Source organism: Molothrus ater, chromosome 5 (genome assembly GCF_012460135.2).
Source record: "Molothrus ater isolate BHLD 08-10-18 breed brown headed cowbird chromosome 5, BPBGC_Mater_1.1, whole genome shotgun sequence".
NCBI classification, from domain to species: Eukaryota; Metazoa; Chordata; class Aves; order Passeriformes; family Icteridae; genus Molothrus; species Molothrus ater.
Window position 1 is genome coordinate 51,229,062 of NC_050482.2, and position 25,253 is coordinate 51,254,314.

A 25,253-nucleotide genomic window follows, 5' to 3' on the forward strand; every position below is an offset into this window, starting at 1 on the left:
CAATCAACAAACAAATTAAGGGAAACTATTATGTTCCTTCAAGAATTATTTTAAAACACATGGGAGAGACTGCTAATGGTTTTGAGGAAGTGGGTATCTCCCAGGCTCTTCAAAAGAAATTCGACTTTCTGTTGATCATGCATGGAATTGCAGTTTTACATTACTTACCAATCCTATATTTTGTAACATTTGTACTGAGTGTTAGAAAAGCGCAAGTTGGCTTGGGTTCACAGTGGAAAAACCCAGGACTAAAGTTTAAAAAAACAATTGCAAAACAAATCTGTTATCAATTGAAGTCAAGACAGGGGAGAGATAGGTGAGAGAGAGAGAGAGAGAGAGTTTAAAAAGCAGAGAGAGAAATATTAGTCCAGGCAAGGGAAGCAGTATTGGAAAAAGACATGTCAACAACTGGAGGTGTGGGACACTAAGGAAGCCCCTGCTAGCAGAGAAATTTGAGTAATGGCACAGACTGGAACAAACCAGATTGGAAAATAAAGGAGAGGGATTTGAAAAAATGAATGAAGTCTTCACACAAACTTCTCTTCTCCGGGCTAAACAGCCTCAACTTCCACAGCCTGTCTTTGTAGGAGAAGTGCTCCAGTCCTTTTATCAACTTCATGGCCCCCTTCTGGACTTGCTCCAAAAGTTCCGTGTTCTTCCTATGCTGGGGACACAAGAACTGTACACAGCACTCCAGGTGTGTCAGTCACAGACTCCAGTCTTGTGACTCTTGTGGGGTCACAAGAGCAGAGTAGAGGGGGAGTATCCCCTCCCTTGCCCTGCTGGCCACATTCCTGCTGCTGGAGCTCAGGATTCCTTTGGCTTTCTGTGCTGAGAGAGCACACTGTTGGCTCATGTTGAGTTGTTCATCAGCCATCACACAACATAAGCAGAATGGGTTTCAAACAGGGACAGAAAAGTTATATCGATTATTTGAAGGATTTTAGATTAAGAGGAACTATTCTACCCGTGAAGAAGTAAACAGAGAAAAGCTGATACAAATCCAGAAACTTCCTTAGGCAAGAGAGGCTGCAGGTAGCAGAGACAAGCCAATGAAGTTATAAAACTGTGTGTATTTGAGTACTATTGACATTAACGTGGCCAATAGAGCTCACAGAAATTTTTTACTCATACATTTTTTGTCTGTGAACGACAGTTTGTTAAACTGACACTCTGCAGGAACATACATTCTAATCTCAGTGGAAGAGGTTGCTTAGATCTGAAATGGACTCGCTGGCCAGAAGGAGAGAAGAAGCAGTCAGAAGAACCAAATATTTAATGAACTCATCTAGAATATGGGAAGGCCAGGGTGAAGTCTTTGCTGGGTGATAAGAATGTTGAACCAGTTTCCACCATTTCAACATTAAATCTAGCTACTAGTCCACCAGTTCTTCTAGGACAGGGTTGTTTTCTACCTTCCTCACAGAAAAAAAAAATAAAAAACAACTGAGGAGGTATGAATATGTCACAGCATGAAGAGTTACTCTGAAACTTCTAAAATACCCTGATGCTTTGCACCATCACATCTCTCCACCACTTAAGGCAGAAAGAAGACCCTGAAGCAGCAGTAGGCTCATGAATGGAGGTCTCTGGCTCTGATGTCAGAAGTAAGGGAGCTCTTTGTGGTCTTGATCAGATGGTATACAACTACATTTTCATAGGTACTCAGTTCTCTGTGCCTCATCTGAGATATTTTGCACCTACTGTTCTATTCTGTATTTTTCAAAGGTGCTCAAGACCTACTGCTCCCTTTCATGTCCTACAGCAAAGCAATTAGGTTAAGTTATTTCAGACTGAGTTCCCAGAAATGAAGATGCATAAAATGAATGAACACATGAAAATATTGGCCCTAGTGTCTCCGTGACTCAGCTTTTCTGTCCCTACAATGGAGAAAACAATGCTTACTGATTTTACAAAATTCTTTGAGCTCTATGAGTGAAAAGCAGTATGAATGTTAGGTATGATTATAATATAAGAAAAAGAAATATTAAAAGCATCATTTATCCCTGGGGAAGGGATCCCAGCACGGAAGAGGCATCCCCATCCAAAGAGCCACTTGAAAGTTGAGCAGTTGCTAAGAAACGACAGTGCCTTCATCGCAATGAATACCTCGAGACGGATGGAGTGGGCAACCATTTCACAAGGCTGCCACGAGGTAAAAAAAGAAATGGGACCAGGCATCATTAGCAAAGAGGAGATCATTAGATTCCTGCACTGCGGTCTGCATGAACCTAGAGTGAAAATGGATGAGGAGAGTCATGTAGGAGAGATTGCAGGGAGTGACTCTCTTAAGTGCTCTATGAAGAATAAGGAGGCTCTGGGTGCTTGTTAAGTGGAACGGCGGTGTCGATGGAGGAGCCTGAGGACACAGCAGATAATGGCTTCTTTTCAAAGAGCTGAGCAGAGTACCAGAAGCTATGGAATTACTGGAAACACACACTGGAGTAAAGTAAAAAGACAGAGTAAAGAGATAGGCCTAAATGATGAGAGGTACCAGGGTCAAGAGAAGTAGTTGTTTTCTTGAGCGACTGAATTATGCCAGATGCTTCCAGGGCTGCAAAGAGAGTAGGAGGAAAGGCATGAGAAAGGCTCAGGAAAGGGGACTGTTAAGTCTGAACAATATAAATCAGGGAAATCTGTGATTGAAAGATGAGAAAAGTATATTGTCTGGAAAAGAGCTAGGAGGTGAAGACAACATGTGTGTGCTGGGAATAATAGTGGTGTCAGAGGAACAGGGAGGAAGGGCAGAGAAGGAATAGCAAGACTGTCCTTTATAAGCTGCCCTAAGTCTCCTGATAGATATGAAGGATGGATTCACACTGTTGTTCCTGAAAGTATAACCCAAACAATTGAAAATCAGAGACTTGCTAAAGCATCCTGAAGAAGATCCTGAAGTAATGGATTTTGTTCAGGTTTGGGTTTGGTTTTTAATGCAGATGGTGTTGGACAGAAATGAAGATTAACTCAGCACTGCAGGTATTGCCATAATGGACAGAGAGATGAAAGGAGGGAGCCAGTCAAACTGCAAACTGCAGATGAGCACTAATAGGCATATGAGGAAAATGCTTGAAGGGAATCAAAGTTTTAGTGTAATTCTGAAATTAAGAGACAACAGGGATTGGTGCAAATTAAGCAAGGCAGCACTGGGTAGGGTGGGAAAAGTTCTTATTAGGACTGAGTCCCAGAGATCAGGAAGCTGCATTTGAGAAACTGCATGCCAATAGTTAAGAAGGAAGGAGAAGAAAGAGGAAGGGGCAGCAGGAAGAAAGTCACCAGAGTTGGAACAATAAGCTAAAAACTAAGAAGTCGAAAAGATCAGGGAAGGTAAGAAAATAGAAGAAATTCACATGTAGAAAATTGTTTCAAAGGGGAATGGAGAGATGAGCTGTTAAAAAAAAACACATAAAATCTACTCAAGGTTTCAGAGATGGGAGATGAAGCTTGTCCCAAAAGAAGCCACAGGAACAGGAATGTTTCTTGCTTATTCTGGTAGTTCTGTCCTGCAGGAAACACCCTTGACAAGACATGACCTAGAGAAGATACAATAAACAACAGAGACAATGATATTGATCTTCTTTGGAACCTGCAGAGTGTGGGAAATGTTCTACTGCTGGGATTATCCCCTTGATCAACTTTTGAGGACATCATGAGATTGAAGGAAATCCCACAACTTTTCTCTCTGCAGAAATGCTCTGCATCCTACAGTGGGCTGTGCTGGGAGATCCTCAGCCCCTCAGTGACACTGCTCTGCTGCTCTGGTGGTATCCATCCCACCACTCGCAGACAGCCCTCTCCACTGCCTCCCTTAGGAATGAACATTCCTGATGTGTGGATGATTGATTAGGCAAAAGCAATACAGGGAAAATGTTTTACCCAGCTGTTTAGACCAGATCATGAAAGCACAAACCCGCTCAATTCTCAGAGCCAGAGAGGCCCAGCAGGACTGTAGGGGAGGCTTAATACTCACACTAAAACACCCAGCATGCAGCAGTTACATTATCTTTTCCCTACCTGCTGTTCTACTTGTGTCATTCCCTCTTCTTGAATCCCTGTGCTGACTTCCAGACTCCTTCTACATCAAAGTTCAGTTCTCATTTCATCTTCAAGGCCTCACGTGGCTCTCTTGGAGCTTGCTCCCTGCCTCCCCTCCCATGCTACTGTGTGCTCACTCAGCACATCTGCCCCTCCTCAGCCCCCTCCATTGCCCTGCAGCAATGACTCTGCTCCTCCTCTCCTGCTGTCCTCTCCCCTCCTTCCACTGCACAGCCTTATTCACCTCCCTCGTGCCTGCCCTCAGGACTCATTTACTGCAGTTAGTCTCCCTGCGTTAATGACTTCCACTTCTCCTATGCCCTTGGCAAGCTTTGCCCCTTCTGACTATTAACTTTGTTTACTATATTACATCTTTGGAATGAGAATGATTCAGATACACACAGCCAAAGCCAGGAGCAAACAAGATATGAACATGCCATAACTCAGCCTGTGACCTTTCTCAGGCACTTCCCTCATTTCATCCTGCAAGTCATAGGCCCAATCTTGTCCCCTCTGTTTCCCACTGACCTCATCAGGAGCAGGATCCAGGCCTTGTAGCTGCTGCCTAATGGCTGCTGAGAGTCTCTTGTGAAGAGCTGGGTATCCTCACTCGCAAGTGCCCCACATGCTGGGGTCTTTGCATTGCAAAATCCTGGGGACAAAATTCTGCCTCTTTAGCTGCCAGTAAAATGCTGTGTACACATGACGGCATGTTGAAATACATAATAATGTTTAAAGCTACAAGCAGACAGCATTATCAGGAAAAGGCTTTCCCCTCCCACTCACCCCTTGTCTATCTGTTTCTTTCCCGTTGTCAGAATTTAGCATCCTCCACTGAGAGACTCAGTTTTGCTCTGATGCTTGGAAGGCATCCAGTCCCAGCCTGCTTGCTTTCCCTGCCAGTCTCCACAGGTATTCTATACACAAGGCTTCCAACTTGTCAGGATATGCTCTCTCTTCTCTCCACACCCACACCCCTCCCACCCGCTGCAGGGGAATCTCCAGTGCTGGGGCTGTTACAGGATCCCAGGGTTAGGCAAAGTTGTTCATTCTCTCTTTGCTGTATCGATGGCCTCTGCTCTGCAGTGCACTGTGAAGTGCACTACAGAAAAAGAGGAGCCCTTCAGGAGGAGTGGAGGGCAGCTCCCAAGAGGCATTTGTACAATCCATTTGTTATGTCAGGTTACACAGGAAACAAGAAGAAAACCTGCATGGTTTTGGTTCCAGCTTGGCCAAAACTCATTTAGACACTCAATTAAAAAAAGGGGCTCCACGAGAGACAGTTTGGACCAGAGACTAATGCACAGACTGAATTCCATGATTGAGGTTGACTCTGGTGTTGGCTCAGCAAAACCGAGGCCACCACCTTCCAAAGCCATGCTGATCAAGAGGTCTTGGTGCACAATGGATTCCAGAGGTCAGTTTTGAAGGAGCAGACTGGTAGACTGAGGTGTGGCAACTCTAAGTAAAGTGGCCAAGTGGTGTCCAAGGAACAGCTGGCCAGCTGAGTTTTCAGCAGCCACAGCTGTCCCAGCAGGACCCAAAGAGAAGCTGCAAACATGTGCTGAGTAAGGTGTGTGGTAGCTGACAAGAAGTGAAGCAGATGCAGAGACCAGGCTGGAAAAACATGGACAACTACTTTCCCATCCCACAGAGCTCTGGATTTACAAAACTTGCTGTTCTACATTGAGGTGGGAAAAAGATAGGTTTTTATGCCTTTTTTTGTTTAAACCAAAACCATGAGTTAGATGGACCGAAATTGTCAGTAAGCCAACAGTTCAGGTATTCACTTTATTCCCCTGGGATTCAGGTGACCAGGTCAAAGTCCCTGCACCCGTCTGAGAAATGTTCAATGAAAAATGCTGACCAACTTCAAGACAGAAAGACTTTCAGCAGTGGCTGTGGCAAAAAAAAAGGGATTTACTCATGGAGAGACAAACACAGTGAAGCTGAGATGCTGCTGTTCTTTGATCTAAGCACTTTTCTTGTCTGGCAACTGAGTTCAAAGGTAAGAGAATGAGGTTAAGATCTAAGATGCAGCACAACTTTTGTTGTTACTTCACAGACTGCTGCAGCTATAGCAGTAAATTAGAAACTTAGAAAGGGGCTGGTACTTCAGACCAGTGATTCCAGTGGAGAACTGATAATATTTTCCAAAGAAAAGTGGGCAGATATGAAATGGATTTGGGTTTTGGCAGTCTTAGGAGACAAGTTCTCGTGTTAAAGACTTTAAAGCAGGGAAGTTTCAGTTCTGAGACCTACATTATTCCATGTGTGGTGTAGGTGGGGAGCACAGAGGTACAATTTGGTACAAGAAGCTCTGATGGATGTCTCCAGGCAGTACAATCCAGGACATAGAAGGTGGCTTGGTACCTGCTTGGACATGATTCAAAACCCTGAAACGGCCTTTCAGGTTTCTAACTGAGTGTAACTGGACCAGATCACATTAAAAATAATATTCCCCAGTCTAGTATTGTGAGTAAATTTTATTCCATTATGAATAGCCTCCTCCCTGGGACGCAAGAGTAATGTTACGTGTAGAGTAGCTGAAAACGCTTCAGAGATTAGCCTTAGCACATAGCTCACACCTACAGACTCTTCTGCAATAAATTAGTATGCTCAGTGGATGAAAAAATATTGGTGGAGCAGCACGACTTGCAGTCAAGCTTCAAAAGAGTTATTATGACTGAGCAGCAGTACCTGCTCCCCCATATGCCTTCCCTGGCTGTGCCACAAGAAGAGTCACACTTCTCCTTTGCAGCCTTCCCTTCAGCCTCCCTTTTCCAAATCATCCTTCCCTCACTGATTTCCACTTGTTTTTCTTGCAGGCATTATCCCTAACTCCAGCACACCTTCCCCCTCTATGGTTTTCTTTTTAAAAGCCAGCATAAACTAACATGATATACACGTGCACACAATCGTAAATGTCTCATGATCCTGTGCTGCTATAAACCTCCCTTTTCCAAACACCCTGCTGGCACTGTTTGCTTGTTAAATAAGCCCAGTGCTGTGCTTAAGTCTAACTTTTGTTGTAAGAGCTTAAGGAGAGGGCCAAATCACTTTGTTTTCTTGTAAATCACCAGGGTACCCGCAACCCTGAGGAAATAACAATAATAAAATTATTAATGTTCTAATAGCAGCCTCTAAAAGCTAGCAACATTTGTAAGGCTTGGCATTTGTTTTTTGCTCAGCTGCATAGAAAGGGACCTAAAATCAAATCTGTGCAATATCTACTTTAACACCCAGTGTTTGATGTGGATTATGAGTAAAGTAGCAAGTTAGAACAGCAGTAGCTTGTTTGGAGACATTGGGAGCCTCGGCATAGCTGTGCTAAGGCAATTTGATCAGACTCACAGCTACCCTGCATGGCCCTGTGGGATATAATCTGTGTTTACCAACATTTTCTGAACTCCAGTGACCCAAGTGAAAAATAAGCATAATGTGTGTAACAAAGCAAACTCTGTGTCCTGGCTCTTTCAGCACAGAGGGCAATGCTTTCCTACAACTTTCACAGACCAGTGTTGTTGTTACTCTGGATATTTGCCTTGCCAGCAATTGCACCTAAATAAGCACAGGGATCTATCAGCCTAAAATGTTTTGGAACCCATACGTGCAAATCCATACAACTCTTCAAATCCTGAATCCTAGCACAGCTGTGAAATGCAAGAAACAATATTAAGCCGTGGTTGGATTCAGCATTCAGGCTGATTGGGGGTAGGGGGAGGGGACTGAAATGGAGGCTGTCCCCTGAAGACACGGCTAACCCTTTCTGCAAGTAGCTAGCTCAGGACCAGTGGCTTCCTCCTCAGCTGTTGGTAGGAAGAGGTTTGCTATGCATCAAATCAGTCCTCTGCTCTTCCTGCCCTGTTTTCCCTCACATTTCTTTTTCCTTATTGATTTGGGAGGCTTTGGATAATTTTGTGAGTGAGGTCCAGGTCAGGACTGGATTCATCAGGAGTGAACATCCTGGAGACCTTCAGCACACTCACATTCCCTTCATCCCAGCACGTTCCCCAGAGCACAGCAGGGTATCTGTTCTGGGTCAGGCTTCTCCCAAAACACCAGTGCTGGAGGGTGAGATGTAGTGACTGCCAGAGGAAATTGCAAAATTGGAGAGTCCTGACCTCTTCCCCAGGGCTTTCATTTTCTAATTTGTAGGTGGTGCGTTCCAGGGCAGAAAGGACACAGGGTAGAAAAGCTCCGTGAGTGCCTGGCCCTGCACGTTGCAACTCAACCTGAAGCACTGCAGTCAGCAGGGCTTCCTACCAAGGAAATCCTATGCCCAGCTCCCTCCTGGCCATCTCTGGTGGGCTGCCTGGAGGGACAGCAAAATTCCCAGCACACTTCCTGAACAGACTAAGGGATAACCAATATTCCCTGCCTGGGCAAAGCCGCCTCCGCTCTCCAAGGGCAAGTGTGTGCGCGCTCAGTGAGCGCGTAATGGCTGCCACACTCATCCGCAGAGCCTCCGCACCGCGGGACCTCTGTCAGCGCTGCATGAAGGGCCTTGGGTTCCCTGGGGCAAAAAACAACTGGAGAAAGTCCAGCCCTTCCCTTGTTCTGTTTCCTCACCTGAAATAGACTTCACAATCATCTCCTGGGCTGGAATGGCTAGAACAGGTTGGGAATTTCCAGTGGAGCCACTCGCTCCAACTCAGGCAACAGCAAATGGAGCCCTAGTTCTCATCTAGGGGGGTCTCATCTCTCACCTTTAAAGAAAGTGGTGCCTACCTTCTCAATCGTTTCCCCAGAGGAAGGGAGGGCAATGAAATGAAAAACCCTGAAGACCACTGAGCAGGATTGCAATTTTCCATGAGAGGCAAGCTGAGGAATTCCCACACACTGTTATTCCCCAAAATTTTTACTGCTGGGTGTCAATTCTGCTACAGATTTCACAATTCCTACTGCAGGCTGATGATGTTGTGTGGGAGAACACAGGAGACTTGCTGAGACTGCCAAATTGCTAAACATGTGTGATGGTGGGCTGTCCCTTCCTCCATGTGTCTGAGCCTCGGAGGGGACGGGGGAGGAGAGCTTAAGTGCCACAGAAGAGGGAGGATGGATTAAAAGCTGCCTCTGTCATTGACTTGTTCCATTCTTTGGCTTATTTCCCTGGGGTTCTTGGGTATTTTTGTTATTAATAACTAATAATAATTTCTATATAGCGCTTTGCATTCTGAAGGACCCTAAAGCACACCACATACTTCATAAGCTAATTAACAGCTGAGAGCCTAATTCCTCTCTTGGTTGTGGCCCTAAATGCTGAAGGAGCAGCTCAGAGTCACACTAGATTTACACCAGTTTAACTGAGGACAGTGTCTCCCTATAGATCCAGCTGGATATGTCAGAGACAAATGCAATGTGGAGCTGGAGATGAAAGATTTGAAGTGCCTTTTCTCCTCCTTCATAATTTAAAAATGACTAAGGAAATTGCATTCAAAAAGCCTTGTGAATACAGCATTACAATTGCAAGATTCAAGATTTGGAGTTTGGGAACAGCTAAGCCCTGGCTCCTGCTGAGTTAGGGGCTCAGCTCATAACTGTACCAAGGCATGCGCAGCTTGTGGCTCGTCCCACGCTGTGCAGGACACTTTTCACCGTGTAAGCAGGGCTGGTTTGCCCTCTTTTCTTGCCTATGAATTCATGTCTGTGCACAGTTACTTCCAGTGACCACTAGAGTTACAGTCTCATCACTGATCTAAAACATGACCTACTGTACAAGGTGAGCCTGGCTTTGTCCTCTTATGCGCACTCATAGATCAGCAACACAGTTACATCTGAGCAGAAAAATGCAACACAATAGGATGAACTAAATCAGAAATTTTCTAGTCCATGGTTTTCCTCTACATACTTCTGGGGAAAGATTAATCCATTTGAGCTCTGGATCTTTGAGTTCAAATTCGAGATGGTTCAGTCCTTATGCCCTCATCCAGCTAGGATGTTGTTTACATGCTCTGATTTCTGAGAGTTTGATGTTGTAACTCTATATGCAAAAACTGTCCTAGTTACAATATTGTTGCCGTGATAGGGAAAAGGAAAAAAAAAGAAAACAGAAGAACCAGCTCTTAAATACTTCCTCCATCCCATCCACCCCTTTCCATGCAGGCTTACATTACTGTCTTCCTTCCTGTCACATCTGGATATGCAGCCGTGGATTGGGATTGCCTGTGGTAGCTATGGAGCATCTCCTCTCCTCCCACACCTTATGCACATCACTTCTCTCTCACTGCAGATAATTGCATCACCCTTCCTGTCACTCGACTCACAGTTGTAGTGTCACATTTGACTCGTTAAACACACACACACATACATATAAATGGTTTTGCTACAAATTGATAGATTTTTTTTAATCATCTATAATTTCTTTATTTCTTTTACTTGCCCTTCCTGTTTTGCTTGGACTTTTCTCCATGTCCTGATCAACTTCTGCTTTTATTTGTTTATCCTCCACCACAGCAAGTCCAGCACTTATGTTCTTCAAATTTGAAACCCAACATCATGCTACAACATCTGAGCACAACTACTTACAAACATTTTTCTGAATTCTATTTCTGATTCCCAGCTCATTTCAAATCTAGTTCTGTCTCTTCTTGTAAGGCAAAGGCAGTACTTCTACTAACTCAGCTAATATACCTTGAAAACTGTTATGGGGCTTGTAAGCCAGAAGGTTCATATATTTTTTCCTTCCTAGAGTGACACTAGTCACTCTAACAGCAGTAGAAATAGTTTCTGATCTCTTTGTTGAGGAACCAGAGATATTGTTCATGCTTTACTCATTCATTGAATCACACAGGCAAATATCATTATAAGAACTAAATTATTTCATTGACATATAAATGAAATCACACATTTGTTACATATGTATATGTAAAATTATTTTCAATGTCAGTGCCGAAGGCAAATGTGAGAAATAGAACATTAGGAGTAGCACAGTTATCCACAGCTTTCAATGATTCAGATGAGCCTAATACATTTTTGTGTTAAGTACTATTTTCAGAAGAAATTCAGTCCAGGTTTGATTCTGGCAAAGTCTAGGAACAGAGGCATTTGTTTACCATGGGAGACATTTGTACTGGGTGTCTGCAAAAAAAGGATTTTTGGAATTATTTTTATTATTGCTGTGTTGAGATCTTTCCTTTGTGACTTGGACAGATTTGTAGCAGACTCTGAAATGCAGCCACCTGCAATGTTTCAGTTTGTAAAGCTCAAACATGCTGGATTTGCGTTTGCACCAAAACGAATTCAAGAGCCTTTGCCCAATTTTCCCAGCCAATCTCAGTTCTCTGCCTGTGACAAAGCACAGGAAATTTCAAGCCACAGCAAGGATATTTTTGAAAGTTACAACCCTGTAAAAAGAGGGTGTTTATAAATGGAAATCTTCATATAATCTTAATAATAGGTTTTGCTACCACTGCATCTCCACCCACGTACATGGAATAGCTGTAGCCAGCTCTGAGGCACAGTCTATGGGCTACTTAGCAGCGTGCAGCAGTAGCACTGAGCAGGGTGGGAAGGAAGGGAGGCTGCCACCTCCAAGGAAAAATGCAAAACGGTTCCAGGCTGACAGCACTGCAGAGTCCAGCCCTAGTACAGCGTGGGCCCCCTTGGCTGCTGCAGCAGAGCTGTGCAAGGAACCATGCGGGCAATGCCAGGGTGGGATGGGCTCTCCTGCACTCCCACACTGCTGAGGCTCTACAGGAGGGACTTGAGTCACCTCCAGCTGCACATGTGGACATCACACTGAAAGGGTGGTTAAGCATTGGAAAGGACTGCCCAGGGAAGTGATGGAGTCACCATCCTTGGAAGAGTTTATTTAACAACTGGACATGGCACTTAGTGCTTTGGTTAAGTTGGCATGATAGTGATCAGTCAAAGGATGGACTCGATGATCTAGGACATCTTTTCCAACTTAAATGATTCTATGACCCTTCTGTCATCAGCCCCCTCTCCTTTGCCAGGTGATTGTCAGGGATGGCTGCAGAGAGTAAATGAGGAGAAGAGCAGAAAAAGGCAGAGCAGGAGCCTGGTATTGTTTTGAATGAGACTAATCTCCCTGGTGCTCAATACTGGCAGTTCTCTATACCCCTCTCCTTCCATCTCATCATCTCCTCCTCAATGCTACGCCATACTGGCTTCTCCTACTTATTTCTCCCATCTCTGTCTGCATTTCTTTCTCTATTTATCAGCCATCTCCGAAATAAATTAATCTCCTCAGAGCCAGTATGTTTTAGGCTGTTTTACTGCTGTAGCTTTGGTCATTGCTAATGTGCTGTGATACACCTCTTCCTCCATGCTCATCAAGGCAGCAGTGGTCTGTAAGACAGTGTTTGTAACATTTTTACTGCAACTCCCTTTATCATCTGATCCTTGGCAACAGCCGTAATAAACATGATTATTAATAATAAGGTGAAGAGAGCTGGCATAGTGGTTCTACCTCATAGGCAGGGGCAGATATGCTTTCATAACTATAAGATCAATTTCTATTTTGCACCAGTTCTTTTACAGGCTTCTTCAGCACAATATCTGAATGAATTCCATTGGCACATGAAGTGATGGAGCTTGATATCAGTCACATGTGGTTTGTTCTTTTATCCTCTCCCCAGGGAGAGAATTATGTATGCCACGTACTAGTATGTTGCTAGGGTTTTGTTTGGGATTTTTAACATATGCTTTGCTGCGTGTTTGCATTGAAGAAGACCACATCAAAGCAGGTGCACTGCATTAGGACAGAAAGGTGGCAAGATTTTTGATGGCCTGTAGTTCCCATGGGATCTCTGCTATTGTCCCAGGGTCAACTCCTCACACCACATTTACTGCCCCACTGACCTTCACCTTGTGGTGGAAAATCCCTTTGTTCCTAATGACAGCTGAGCATTCTTCACTCTTAAAATTACCCAGCTGGGTCAAAAGGTATTAGCCTAGCACAGCATCCCCTGTCACTGTGCAGGGTCAGAGCTGCAAGAGCAGCACCTGCTCCAGCCCCAGAATGACCATCCCTTATGCTTTGTGTGCTGGTTTAGCCCTACACCCTGTAACCTGCATACTGAGGCAGGTGAAAAGATGGCCTAATTTCTGTAAGGTGCTATCTATGGAGAGATCCCCAGAGAGGGATAATAAGCCCTTTTGAAGGGCCAGTCTTTCTTCTGGGAGTATCAGGACATGTGGGTAAAAGCAGATTCCCACAAGCACTGTCTGTGTTCCCTGCCACCGCACTTTTCATCAGCTCCAAATCCCCCAAAATTATGTGTGCTCTCAAGTGCTTCATTCTTGGAAGGGAGGAGAGCAATCAAAATGCCTTCAAAAGGATTTTCCTGTGCTCTTTGTCACTTCATGAAACCTCACTCCTTCCTCTTGCAGTCATGTCAGGTTGGGCATTAACAACTCAGTGTCACTGGTGTCAATTTTTGACAGGGATGGTCTTAGGGTTCTTCAACCAGGCTCTTCTCCTGGTTTGGAAGCCTTTTGTGAGTAAGAAAGGCATGCCAGCAGTTTGCCATGTAGCTGTGGAATTTGTCTCCGTAGCCCAGAGGCTGGCTCTGAGCCCCACTTCACCACCTGGTACCAAAGGGACACTGCTCAGAAACAGAATCCTGGAGCAGAATCATTTGTGTCTGTGTCTCACTACCTGCCCATCATGTGCCATTTCTCGTATCTCTTTCATGGGCAGATAACAAACAGTTTAATCTGCACCAAAGTTTACTCCTAGGGCAGGCAGCACAAGTGGGAACTTCCGAGAACTGTCATGTTTGCACAGCCTTCATGCACAGAAGGTCACATCAAAAATGAGCATGTCACATTTGAACTAGATGGTGGGAAGAATTATCTGGCCCAAATGATCCAGTGTCTGATCACTTTCATATTTTTAATACAAATAACCTCAGCCTACTCTCCTGAGGCAGGGAAACACATTATTCCCATTTTGAGTGAAAGAAGAGATCAGGGGAGGGTAAGTGGCTTGCCTAAAATGATATGGGGAGCATGTGACAAAAAGCAATACTGAATCCTTGGCCAACACCAAACCATCTTTCTCAGCTTTTAGAGACAACAGCTATATCCAGCCCCCTTTATTTATTTCTCTAGAAGCCATCATGCCAAAACCTCTGCTAAATTAGAGAGTGAGACTGAAGGAAAGCTTTCAGCGGATTGCTTTTCTCCATAAATGGAAATATCACAAATCATTCTGGGAAAACAGGTCTTTCTGTTCTCATCCCTCTTTGTCTGCTTCTCTCCTTTTGGATGTCTTTTCCTCTGCCTCTGGCTCACAGTTTTCAGATGTATGGTCCTGACCATTTAAAAGTGTTCCTACCTCGCAGGAAGGGAGTAGCTTTTCATTCTTTGGAACTTACTATTTTGCAATGGATTGCACTCTGCAGGCAAGCAAGACTTCTGAAAGAGAGAAGGCTGCACAAAGAGGCACAAAAATAAACTATCACCAACAATACAGAGCCAGGTTCTCATCGGGGGTAGCTCAGTCTGAGTATTGCTGCAGCAGGGCTGGTGGCTGCCAGCTGTCCTGGATAGACAGCTTATACCCAAACAATGATCCTGCCACACTGGAGGAGGTCTCTCTCACAGATGAACACACAGTTGATGCTGAATTTCATCTTAGACATTTAGACATTTAGTCCTTCTTGGCAGTATGAGAGATTGCTCTTAATGACCCAACCGGGCAACTTCTGTCCTTGGCCAGGCACTGGAGGGGTGCCTACTGCACCAGTCCTGGCTCTTCTAAACTGCATTTTCCAAAGCTGGGACAGGCAACAAGCAAACAATGGTGGTCTTGCTTAACAACTCCCAGTAACACACAAGGGATGTGGAGACTGCTACATGCTTTTCTATGGACCTGGGCATCTGCATCCTTCCTTTCCTGAGACAGGCTGATGCTCATCCCCACCTTCTTTGCAGCCTGCACACCCCAAAGCAGGCTGTTCGAAGGATGGCCACACTGATACAGCACAGAGAGGGAGGTGGCTGCATGAATGAGAGGGACTGAGAAACAGGAGAAAGATCTGATGGGTCAACATGAGCAAGGATGAGGAGAGAGCCCAGACTGCACTGGGAGAGCTACAGGGAGGAGGTGGAAGCATGTGGCTTAAGTGTCTCAGAGAAGTGTATGGGAGAAGACGGAGATACGTGCCACGTTTCAAAGTTCACAGCATGAAATATCTTGAGTTGGGAAGAATGTGAAGGGCAAAGGGACTCAAGCAGAGAGGAGATGTGGTTCTTGCTTCCTTGGGGTTTCTCAGAGCCATACATGCCCTCCCACATAATGATTTGATCTTGCTCAGGCATTCAGGAGTATTAACTGTAGGGTGGCACACGGCTCTCACCATCCCTGGCTTCGCAGACCACACGTGCAGCACAAGAAAAGGCTGTTGTGTCAGACCTCAGCAGCACTGCTGAGCTGCTCCATCCCCCCTCTGTGCTTCCACCAGCACAGGTGCCAGGGAAGCTGCTGTACCATCTCAGCAGGCCACAGATGTCCGTCAGAGAATTGCCGAGTGACCTTGGCACGAGAAGTGACATCAAGGCCTTCCCCACACCGAGCGGGTTCCTGAACCGCTGCCATCCATCACTCACTCACTCTGTGCGCTTTGGGAGCCGCTGGCACAGCACACCCACACCATGCCCTGTTTAACACATCCCCGTACAGCACCAGGCAGAGGAGCACTGTCACCCCCATTTTAAAGGGTGGGACTCTGAGGCAGAGAGAAGTGGTTTTAACAGCACGCCTGTGGCAGAGCAAAAACTGAATCTTGTTCTCTTATGTTCCCAGTTAGCGCATTAATGACCTAAATTCTGCATCCTTTCCCCATCCATCGCCCAGAGGAACTAGGAGGCATTGGAGGAGCGGGTGCGGTAGCACAGGCAAACAGTCAGCATCCAAACCCACAGCACTGGGTGAGCACAGACAAAGCAGGGGCTAAAGTGGCACCAACGCTGCCCTCATGAACCCCAGTAGGGTTGATCCAGGGAGGGGAATCAACCTGGAACGGCATACAAGCCTGTGGAGAAGGGCAGCTCCACAATGTCACAGCATTTTAAGCCAGCCAAGGCTGGACACTCCGATGGCCAAGTACCCTGCGGAGCCAGGTCAGCAAAGCCTGTGGGACACTGAGCACCAGGAGCAGATTTTCGAAGAGCCTGCATATCCCCTCAGCCTGCCTCAGCGGCTGAACCTCTAACCAGCTATCCCACGCAAGTCCATAGAAAAGACAGCCTGCACCAGATGCAGCATCTTCCCCAGGCAGCTCAATTCTTTACATAGGAATTAATCAGCCTCAAATTCAGCAAGAAACAGAGCGGGGGAGAGGGAGAAAAAGGAAGCAGGGAAAGGATGTCACACAGTGAGGGGGTTTCCAGATGCACTGCGTCTTCCCTCCCTGGCTGATTCTAACTGGGAGGCTCCGGCTGTGTGCCAGGAACATCACCTGGGAGGTGTATGCAGGTTCTGCCTGCTCCCCCAGCATGTACGGGCAGGAGGAACTCAGTGTTCAGCATCTGCTGGGTGAGGAACTGAAATCTGAAGCTGGAGACCTCCCCAGTGCCCCAGAGTGTGCCAGTGTTCACATGCACTGTACAGCAGTGACAGCAGCCAAAGGACCAGGATGAGGAGCTGCTCATCTGTCACAGGCAGATGGCCCCAGGCAGTCAGGAGCAAGGCAGGGAAAGGACCCCCTTCATGCTGTATCTGCCTGCCTCATGGGGATTTTAGTGGGCAAGTAGCAGGGTGGAAATTTGCCAAGGCAATTTACTTGGCTATGAAGCTTTCCTTCCAGAAGAGCCGTGGCTGAGAAGCAGACACTTTTTGAACAAGGTAACTGGATTTGGGATGGGTGATTAATAACCTTTCATAACCCACAGTTTTAGTGTGGGAATAGTATGTCAGAGCTACACAGAGAAGCTTTGTTCCTACTTTCTTCTCATATTACTTACCTCTTAATGCATGCACGCACTCCTCTCTGCTGTCTCCAGTCTCTTCATGCAAGCTCTTCAAATAAGTAGCTAAATGCAATAGGCACCTTGGAGGCATTAGACACAAGCCAGATGGATGCAGAAGAAGCCAAACTTGGAGGTAGACCTAAAGGAACCCACCTACCTGCCTTTCATTTACTCAGATATTTACTCAGGATTGCCTCCCAAAGCATCCCAAATGTTAATCCATCAAGGGCTGGCCTCAAGAAGCAACTCAGGGACAATCCTTTGACCTTGGTCCTTCTTCCATGTGTTCACAAATATCTGAAAGTTCATTCAAATCCATCTGGAATAGACCTTCCAAGACATGACTTGGGGACCTGACATGGTGACTGCAGTTCTCAGCCTGGGAAGGTTTGGTCTGGAAGAGCTCTCTTGCTCTTCCCAGAGGCAGCAGCCTCAAGTGTGGTGGCTCCATTTTCCCCTTGCCCTTCATACCCAGCTGCTCCAGAAGCTGGGTTCAGGGTCAGGGTGGCAGGAGCTTACCCAGGCTGCCACAGCATTTGCCACTTTTCAGACTTGGGCTCCAAATGCTTCTGCTGAGGGACCAGTGAGCCTGAGCACCTTTGTGGGTTGACATCTGGTGAGGAGGCCCACAGGACCACCATGCCTACCCACGCGCATCATGCAGACAATGCATTTCTCCTTTCTGGACAGACTGTGTCCATCAGTTCTGTGTTAATGGCCAGTCAGGGCAAGTGTCCAGAGGGAAATGGAATGGAGGATAGGAGAAAAAAATTGTGGGAACCCCAGGAGACATAATGAAATTGTCTTTCACATGGGCAACCCTGAACAAGAATGGACAACCTGATCATTTGAGATACTAATTAATCAGTGGTCATGGTGAAAATTATGATGTGGCTTGAGGAGTACCTCTCTGGAGTGGTACTCCTGTTGTCAAGAGGAGATATGAGTGATGAAAATAAGAGCCTGGTAGACATCCCAGCTAACAAAAGACTTGGAAGATGTCACTGGCCCCTTGTTGGGATGGTCTTGTTGGTCATGGAGAGTGTGAAAAACGGTGTCCCATAACTGAAACTGGCGGTTTCAGTTTCTATATACACCAGCTTGATGGAACTGTGTCCAGCCCAGCTTCCCTCACTTATGGTGGAAGATTTTCCTCTCCCAGCACCAGGGTGTTTTGCTGTTGAGCTGCATACACACACTTGCACCGAGCTTCTTGTAGCCTCGGTCCATGAGAGGACACATGAGCAGGCCTGACACAGGTATGCAGAAACAAGCAGTCATATGGAGAAAGTAGATTAAGGACTTTTGTTCTATCACCGAACCGGAACAAAAGGATGTATCCTGCCCACAGAATTAGAGGGCAATGAATTCACAGCTGAGAGAAACAAATACTTTTGCAACCCACACCTAATCATCCTGCCCTGATGCCCTCACTGCTGGGATCCAGGGAGGCCACGCCAGGGGAAACACTGGGGTCTGATGCTGTAACTCACAGTTGTGCCTGTGATGCTGAGGGAGGGGACGCTGACACCTGTGCTTGCCCAGAGCCTGGCTCCCATTCCCATCCAGGCGGGCAGTGCTCTCCCTCCTGTCTGCAGCAGGAGTCACGGAGCTCCTGGGGCTCTCCTCTCAGAGTGAGGCGTGCTGGGCTAGATGGGCATCAGGCCGGAGCCTGACAGCAAACCCACATTCCTGTGCAAATACACGTGCAAGTGTGCAAGGAGTGGCCCTGGGCATTTCCCAGGCGTGCACACCCGAGTGGGCATGCTGCCTTGGAGGAAGGCAGGCGGGCACAAAAGGTGACGCAGAGGGCAGCTGTTCCTGCAAGGCAGGTTTTGGTGTTCTCATTTGTTCTTTTTCTCTCTTGTTCCCTAGGGAATTTTAAAGGTCTGTGTAAGCAAATCGATCACTTCCCTGAGGATGCAGATTATGAAGCCGATACAGCAGAATATTTCCTCCGTAAGTCCACGGGCTCTTTTTGCAATGGCTTGGGTGCCTTTTGTTTCTGAACCCAGGGTGGTGGAGACACTGGGACCTGTGAGGCTCAGTGGAAACCCCAGAGCCTCATCACCCCCTAAAAATTACTCCACTCACTTCCCAGGGGCTCTGCCCATGAAACAGTGCAAACTCGAACTCACAGAAACAACCAATGGCATTTTTTTATAAGCAGCAATTAACTGTGATATAAAATTAGAGTCTTAATTCAAACCCACTGAAAAGCTGCTGATTGAGCCTAAGGTCAGACTGGCCTAGCTGGGGCAGTGTGTGTGTGTGAGTGTGCATGTCCTCCTAAAGCAGAGAAAGTTATATTTCCTTATCTGATACTCTGGTGGCACCAGACTTAAGAAATTAGCTGGATTTTGTCTGAGGATCTCTTATTGCTGTCTTCACCTTTCCCCAAACACCGCTTCTCTACAGAGACTGCAGGTCTGACCTTTGCTGGTTTTAGTGATGGGAGCAGGCAGCAGGAATAAGGACAGCAGAGCCCTTGGAAGAAAAGACTTGGTGCTCACCCAGAGGCCCTAGGAGAGGTGCTGAACCCTAGGCACAAGGCATGTCTGTAATGAGACCTAGTCTGAGCTTCAAGTCCCAGCTGAGATGTGTGAGTGAAGCTCACACCGCTTTGCACAGCAGCGCCCTGGCCAGCAGGACAGATCCACATCATGCATTGCCCTGTCTGGTTGCCTCCCCAGCCAGCATTTCCACCCACCCTAGAGGCAGGTGCTTATTCTTCCTTCAGCACAGCTGAACAGGGAACACTCCTTTTAGGTCTCCACCTTGCTATCCTGCCCTCCCTCCACAAGCCCAATGTCTTTTGACATCATGAGATCTTCTCCCAACAGAAATTTGAGATAAGTGCTTTTGACCTTCCAAGGTTAATCATCAGAGGCTTCCAAAGACCGGGAGTCTTTCAGAATAGCTCCTTGTCATCCGGGTGTGCTCCAAGCCAGATGTGGAAACCCAGCCCTGCGGCAGGGATGAGAGAGATAATTTCGGATCTGTGAGGCTCATTTGTATGTGAAAAGAGGCAGATCTTATGCTGCTTCCTCTTGGTTTCTCAAACAGTCCTTCATCCACTGTAAATTGTAAATAACTGAGGGAGATTGCTTCTTTCAGCTGCTTTTCTGCAGCACTGGTCTCTTAATTGCTGCATGGCGCCTGAACAGCAGAGCTGAACACAGAGGTTTGATCCGGTTTGGCACAGGGATGCCAAAGGTTTGCAGGCTGCCTCCGAGGGCAAATCAGCCATTGCAGAGCTGCTTGGGAGCAAAGAAGCTGCTTGCAGCATCAATTGCACTTCAGAAAAAAGAGTTTGGGGAAGGGGCCAAACATCACAAGAAGGACGAGTTTGTTCCCTCAGAGAGAACAAGATCTGAAGACAAAAATTGGCCCAATGTCAGGACCTGACAGTGTCCCCAGGGTAGAGCCCTTTTTAAGAAAGAACCAGGTTCAAAGAGGGATTTGGCAAGTCAATAAAGGATGATTTGGGTCATTCCTGAGGGAACTGGGATTTCTGCTGGCTTAGACCTGCCTGAAGAAGGACCCCACTGAACAGCTTCTTCCCAGAATTTCTGTCAAACCAGAGTCCCTGGGTGCTCTGCATGGGCAATGCCTGGCAGTACCATCAGAAACAGCTAGGAAGTTGTTTATCTGTAACAGAGTAGGCAATTCCCTCATGTCCCAGGGGACCAGGACAGTAATGGAGCAGGGTCCATGGCCTGGCTAGAAGGTTTTAGCCATTATTTCTGCCAGCCGTCCACATAAGGTGTCTTAGGATTTTTGAAATCAAATGCCTGTTATCAGAGAGGAAGCAGAAACATCCCTGTGTTTCCTTGCTAGCAGACACAGGTGAGTTTAGGGAACATATGCCACCAGCCCCTTTTCTTTAGGCCACGGGCTCTCGAGCCAGGAAGGCTGGATGATATTCTCCTCCTCTCTTGCTGGCATGGTCCTCCTGAAAGGATGAGGAAGACTGCTGTCCTTCTCCATCACATGACACCTGCAGCTTCCCATGTCAGTCAGCAACTTTGGGTTCTCCCCACAGATGTGAATTTCAGAATTAAGACACAGATAAAACTGATGTAGTCAGGACCAGGTTACAGGACTGATCAAGCATCCCCCTAGAAAGGCTCTCAACAGTGGGTGTCTGCTTGACGTTTGCTTCCTGCCATTTAAGCTTCCCATCGTGAAATGCCACCTTGTTTTCCAGAAGCTGTTAAGATGGTTATTACTGTTATCCTGTTCCCTGAAACACAGCCAGGCAGAGCTGGAAAGCAAGCAAGAGAGGTTTCTCCCTGCCTTCTGCATTCCCCATGCACAAGCAGTGCGCTAGGCCCCCCTCAAAAAGCTCATTGCTTGAGCCTAGCAGGATCCAGAGGCCAACAGGGTCTTTGAAATGGGGTCTCTGCTCACTTAGGGAAAAGTCCTGCATTTGCTTCATTGGGTTCATTCTTGCAGGCAAGGAAGGATTAGCTTTCATCCCCCCTCCCAGATCTTTGCTCCACAAGCAGAATTGCACCAGCCCGTCTGATACCTTTCTTTATCAAGCAAGGCTTCATTTCACACTTTAACAGCTTATTTTCTCTTGTGAAGGGAGGAGAGAAGGCCTTCCTAGTTAAAAAAAAAATAGGAATATTCGCAACACAGACTCAGGCAGAGCTCTGGCTCCCACCGAGCCGCCCACGAGCGGTGTGTGCGTGTGTGCCCGTGTGTGTGGGTGTGCGTACACACAGACGTGGCCTTTCACTGCAGGAACACGAGTCAGACCCCCCAGAAGCTTTGGGGTATGTTTTGCATGCACATACGAGCATATACGTGCATCTGTGCATCTATGCCATTGCCCTCTGCTGGCTGAGCTCTTCCCATATCGACCGATGGAGAGTGTGCGTGTGTGGGAGCTGGCACATCCAAACCATCACTGCCCTCTGGAAGCAGCCCAGTCATTTAATCACTAGGTTAAGCCCCGCATTTCAGCACACAGGGCTGGGACTGTTTCTTTTCAGTCCTCACTGCAGCTGCAGAGCAGTGCATGGCACCACGAGCTCCTTCTCAGCCCTAAAAAAAAAAAAAATCTCCTTGAGATGCTCATGCCCTTTTGGGAGGATTCGAGATTGAGCAACTCTGCAGGAAGCATTTGGGTTGCTGTTCTTTGAAGTGCAGGCTTGAGCAGCAGAGCCCTGCAGAAGGAGAAGCTGAATGGTGCCTGGGCTCCCCCTCCAGCCCACAGTCCCCCAAAAAACAGAGGAAAAAACAGTGTGAGGGGGTACAGACAATGCAGGCAGGCTCCCAGCCCAGTCACCAGCCCCACAGCCTCCTCTGCCTCGCCATGCAGAACCACCAGCTTTGTGGCAGCAGCAGTGGCCAGGGCATGGGAGAGTTGCTTTGGACCACTCTCTTTTTCTGACACACTTTGTTTCTCTCTCCTTCCCTCCCTCCATTCCCCAATGCCTTTATCTCTCCTTAAATTACTCCCCTACTGCACATTGCCCTCTGTCTCTCCCCTTCACCCCCACCCACTAAATGCGCTTGCGTGTCCCCCTCACTCTGGTGTCATTTCCATGCCCTCTTTTCCTCTCTCTCACACCTGTGTTGTTCTTTCTGCCCTGCCCTCCCTCTCTCCTCTGCAGGGGCTGTTAGAGCCTCTAGTATTTTCCCGATCCTGAGTGTGATTCTGCTTTTCATGGGTGGACTCTGCATTGCAGCCAGCGAGTTCTACAAAACCCGACACAACATCATCCTTAGTGCCGGCATCTTCTTCGTGTCTGCAGGTAAAGGGGTGCACAGGGCCTGATGCCCCAGGGGTGGGCTCCAGGGCTTGGGGGGCTGCCCAGCCAGGACATTGGGGTACAGTTGCCTAGGCAGGAGTGTGTGCATTTCCCAGCCCTGATAAGTCTTATTTGGGCTGAAAGCAGCATCACAAGGACACCTCTCCATCCTGCCTGCTCACCCAGCAGAGGCAGGCAGGCAGAGGCTTTTCCTCCTGCTTGGGAGCTGACAGAGGGAGAGTTTCTCTAACATCTGACATCTCTCAGGGACCAGGAGTGTGATCCAGGGATGTGGCAGGCACATGAGGAGGGTTTGCCAAGGCAAACTGCCCATCCAGGAGGGGATTCAACCCCTCAGCCCCACCACTGCCATGTGTGACCTTCTTGACATCTCCTTCTCTCTCCCCCTCCGGATGGCTTGCAGGTCTGAGTAATATAATTGGCATCATCGTATACATATCAGCCAACGCTGGAGACCCCTCCAAGAGTGACTCCAAGAAGAACAGCTACTCCTACGGCTGGTCCTTCTACTTCGGGGCCCTGTCCTTCATTATAGCCGAGATGGTGGGAGTGCTGGCTGTCCACATGTTCATAGACCGGCACAAACAGCTGCGTGCCAACGCTCGTGCCACGGACTACCTCCAGTCCTCCGCCATCACCCGCATCCCCAGCTACCGGTACCGCTATCAGAGACGCAGTCGCTCCAGCTCCCGCTCCACCGAGCCTTCACACTCCAGGGATGCCTCTCCCGTCGGGATCAAAGGGTTCAACACCCTGCCATCAACAGAGATCTCGATGTACACCCTGACCAGGGACCCGCTGAAGGCAAGCACCACCCCCACCGCCACCTACAACTCCGACAGGGATAACAGTTTCCTCCAGGTTCACAACTGTATCCAGAAAGAGAACAAGGACTCTATCCACACCAACACAGCCAACCGCCGGACCACCCCGGTATGAAGCCGTCGCCAGGAGCTGAAAATGGGGCAGGAACGGGCAGGAGGAGACAGGGGTGGGCTGCAGGGTGGGGAGGGCGGAAGGGGGCAGGGGGCAGCAGGGGGGTGGGGAAGGAGGAGGTGGAAGCGCCCCTTGGTGGAGTGGGGACCTTCCCAATGCAAAAAAAAAAAAAAAAAATCCACAAAAAAAACCAACAAAAGCTAACAAAAAACTGACAAAAAAAAAAAACAAACAACAACAACGAAGGAACAAGCAGATAAGCAGACAAACAAGTGAGTGAACAAAAAATCAAACAAACGAAAAGGAAACATGAGGAAAGAGACAACAGTGAAAAAAATTATTTAAAAAAAAAGCAAAAGAAAAAAGAAAAAAAAGAAAATCCTTAAAACTGAGAGAAAGAGATTTAAAAAATAGAAATAAATTTAAAAGAAAATGCATGATTTCCCATGTACCATTATTTTAACATTTAATAAAAACAGATTAAAAAAATAAAAGGGAACCAAGAAATAACAAATGACAATAAATCAAGTGGGAGGAAGAGGAGGAGGAGGCAGCTTTTTTAATTTTGGGAGGTTTTATTCTTTTATTTTATGGTTTGTTCCCCACTTACCTTTAACCCAGCACTGGCTTCTTGGGGAACAGGGAATGGGGGTTCGGCTACCAGTGACTTCGGTGTCCTTGGGCCAGTTATGCAGGATCCTGGGTGCCGGAGTTAGCCATGACCCACTCTGTTCCCCTGAGACCCACGGGGATCCACTCCATTCCCCTGGGATCCGTGGGGATCTGCTCATCCTCCACAGATCCATAGGGGTTTAAAGTGACCCCAGAGAGTGCAGGAGCTGATGCTAAGTCACCCTCCACAGTGTCCCCAGGGAGGTCCCCACTTCCCCAGCCCTGGGGACCCTGGAGTTAATGGTGACAGTGCAAAAAACAAGCAGACACAGTAAATAAAGACACACACACACAGACAAAAAAAGAAAAAAGGACAAAAGAGGTTTCTTAAAAAAATAAAGTGGCAATTTTTTAATAAAACAACAGCTATAAATAAATGTAAATATAATAAGTGGATTTACTTGCAAGAACAACAGATAGTATTTTTTTCTTTTAATTTTTGTTTTCTTCAGCTTTAAACTGTGAACAAAAAGAAAAGAGGCAGCAGGGAGCTGTGTGGGAGGCACAGGTAGAGGGTGGGGAGGGCTGGCGGAGGGCAGCTGGGGCTCCCATCCTTTCAGGGTGATGATGCTGTGGGGGGGACACACATGGGATGCTGTGGGAGGGACAGCACTCGCGCACACGTGTGCCCACGCTCACACACTCTTGCCCTGGTGGGCGCACGCTCTCCTGTGAATGCTCCAGAGGCTCCCCAGGGTGGCCATGCACCCCTCAAATCTGCCCAGATCCCCCTTGGGCCGCATCAGCGGGGCTGCAGCCATGCAGGGGCACGGTGAGGCCGCCCAGCCGCCCCTGAAAGCGCTCCCGTCCTGGCCTGGGCACAGTGAGCACACCCCGAGCCAAAGCCGGCCACAGGCTGCCCGGCCTCGATCCGTGCCCCTGCCA

The 25,253-nt window shown here is 47.3% G+C and overlaps 1 protein-coding gene across 2 annotated transcripts in view; it reads left to right on the plus strand.

Moving 5' to 3' along the window:
- The window catches only part of CACNG2 (calcium voltage-gated channel auxiliary subunit gamma 2), a 51,902-nt gene extending 28,141 nt beyond the window's left edge, over positions 1 to 23,761 (plus strand). For both annotated transcript variants that reach the window (XM_036400699.2, XM_036400700.2), the window contains 3 exons: positions 18,850 to 18,933; positions 22,602 to 22,742; positions 23,164 to 23,761. In XM_036400699.2, coding sequence (XP_036256592.1) covers positions 18,850 to 18,933; positions 22,602 to 22,742; positions 23,164 to 23,699 — 761 coding nt within the window. In that variant the 3' untranslated portion in view covers positions 23,700 to 23,761. The remainder of the gene's footprint in view (positions 1 to 18,849; positions 18,934 to 22,601; positions 22,743 to 23,163) is intronic.
- Positions 23,762 to 25,253: the final 1,492 nt, after the last annotated feature.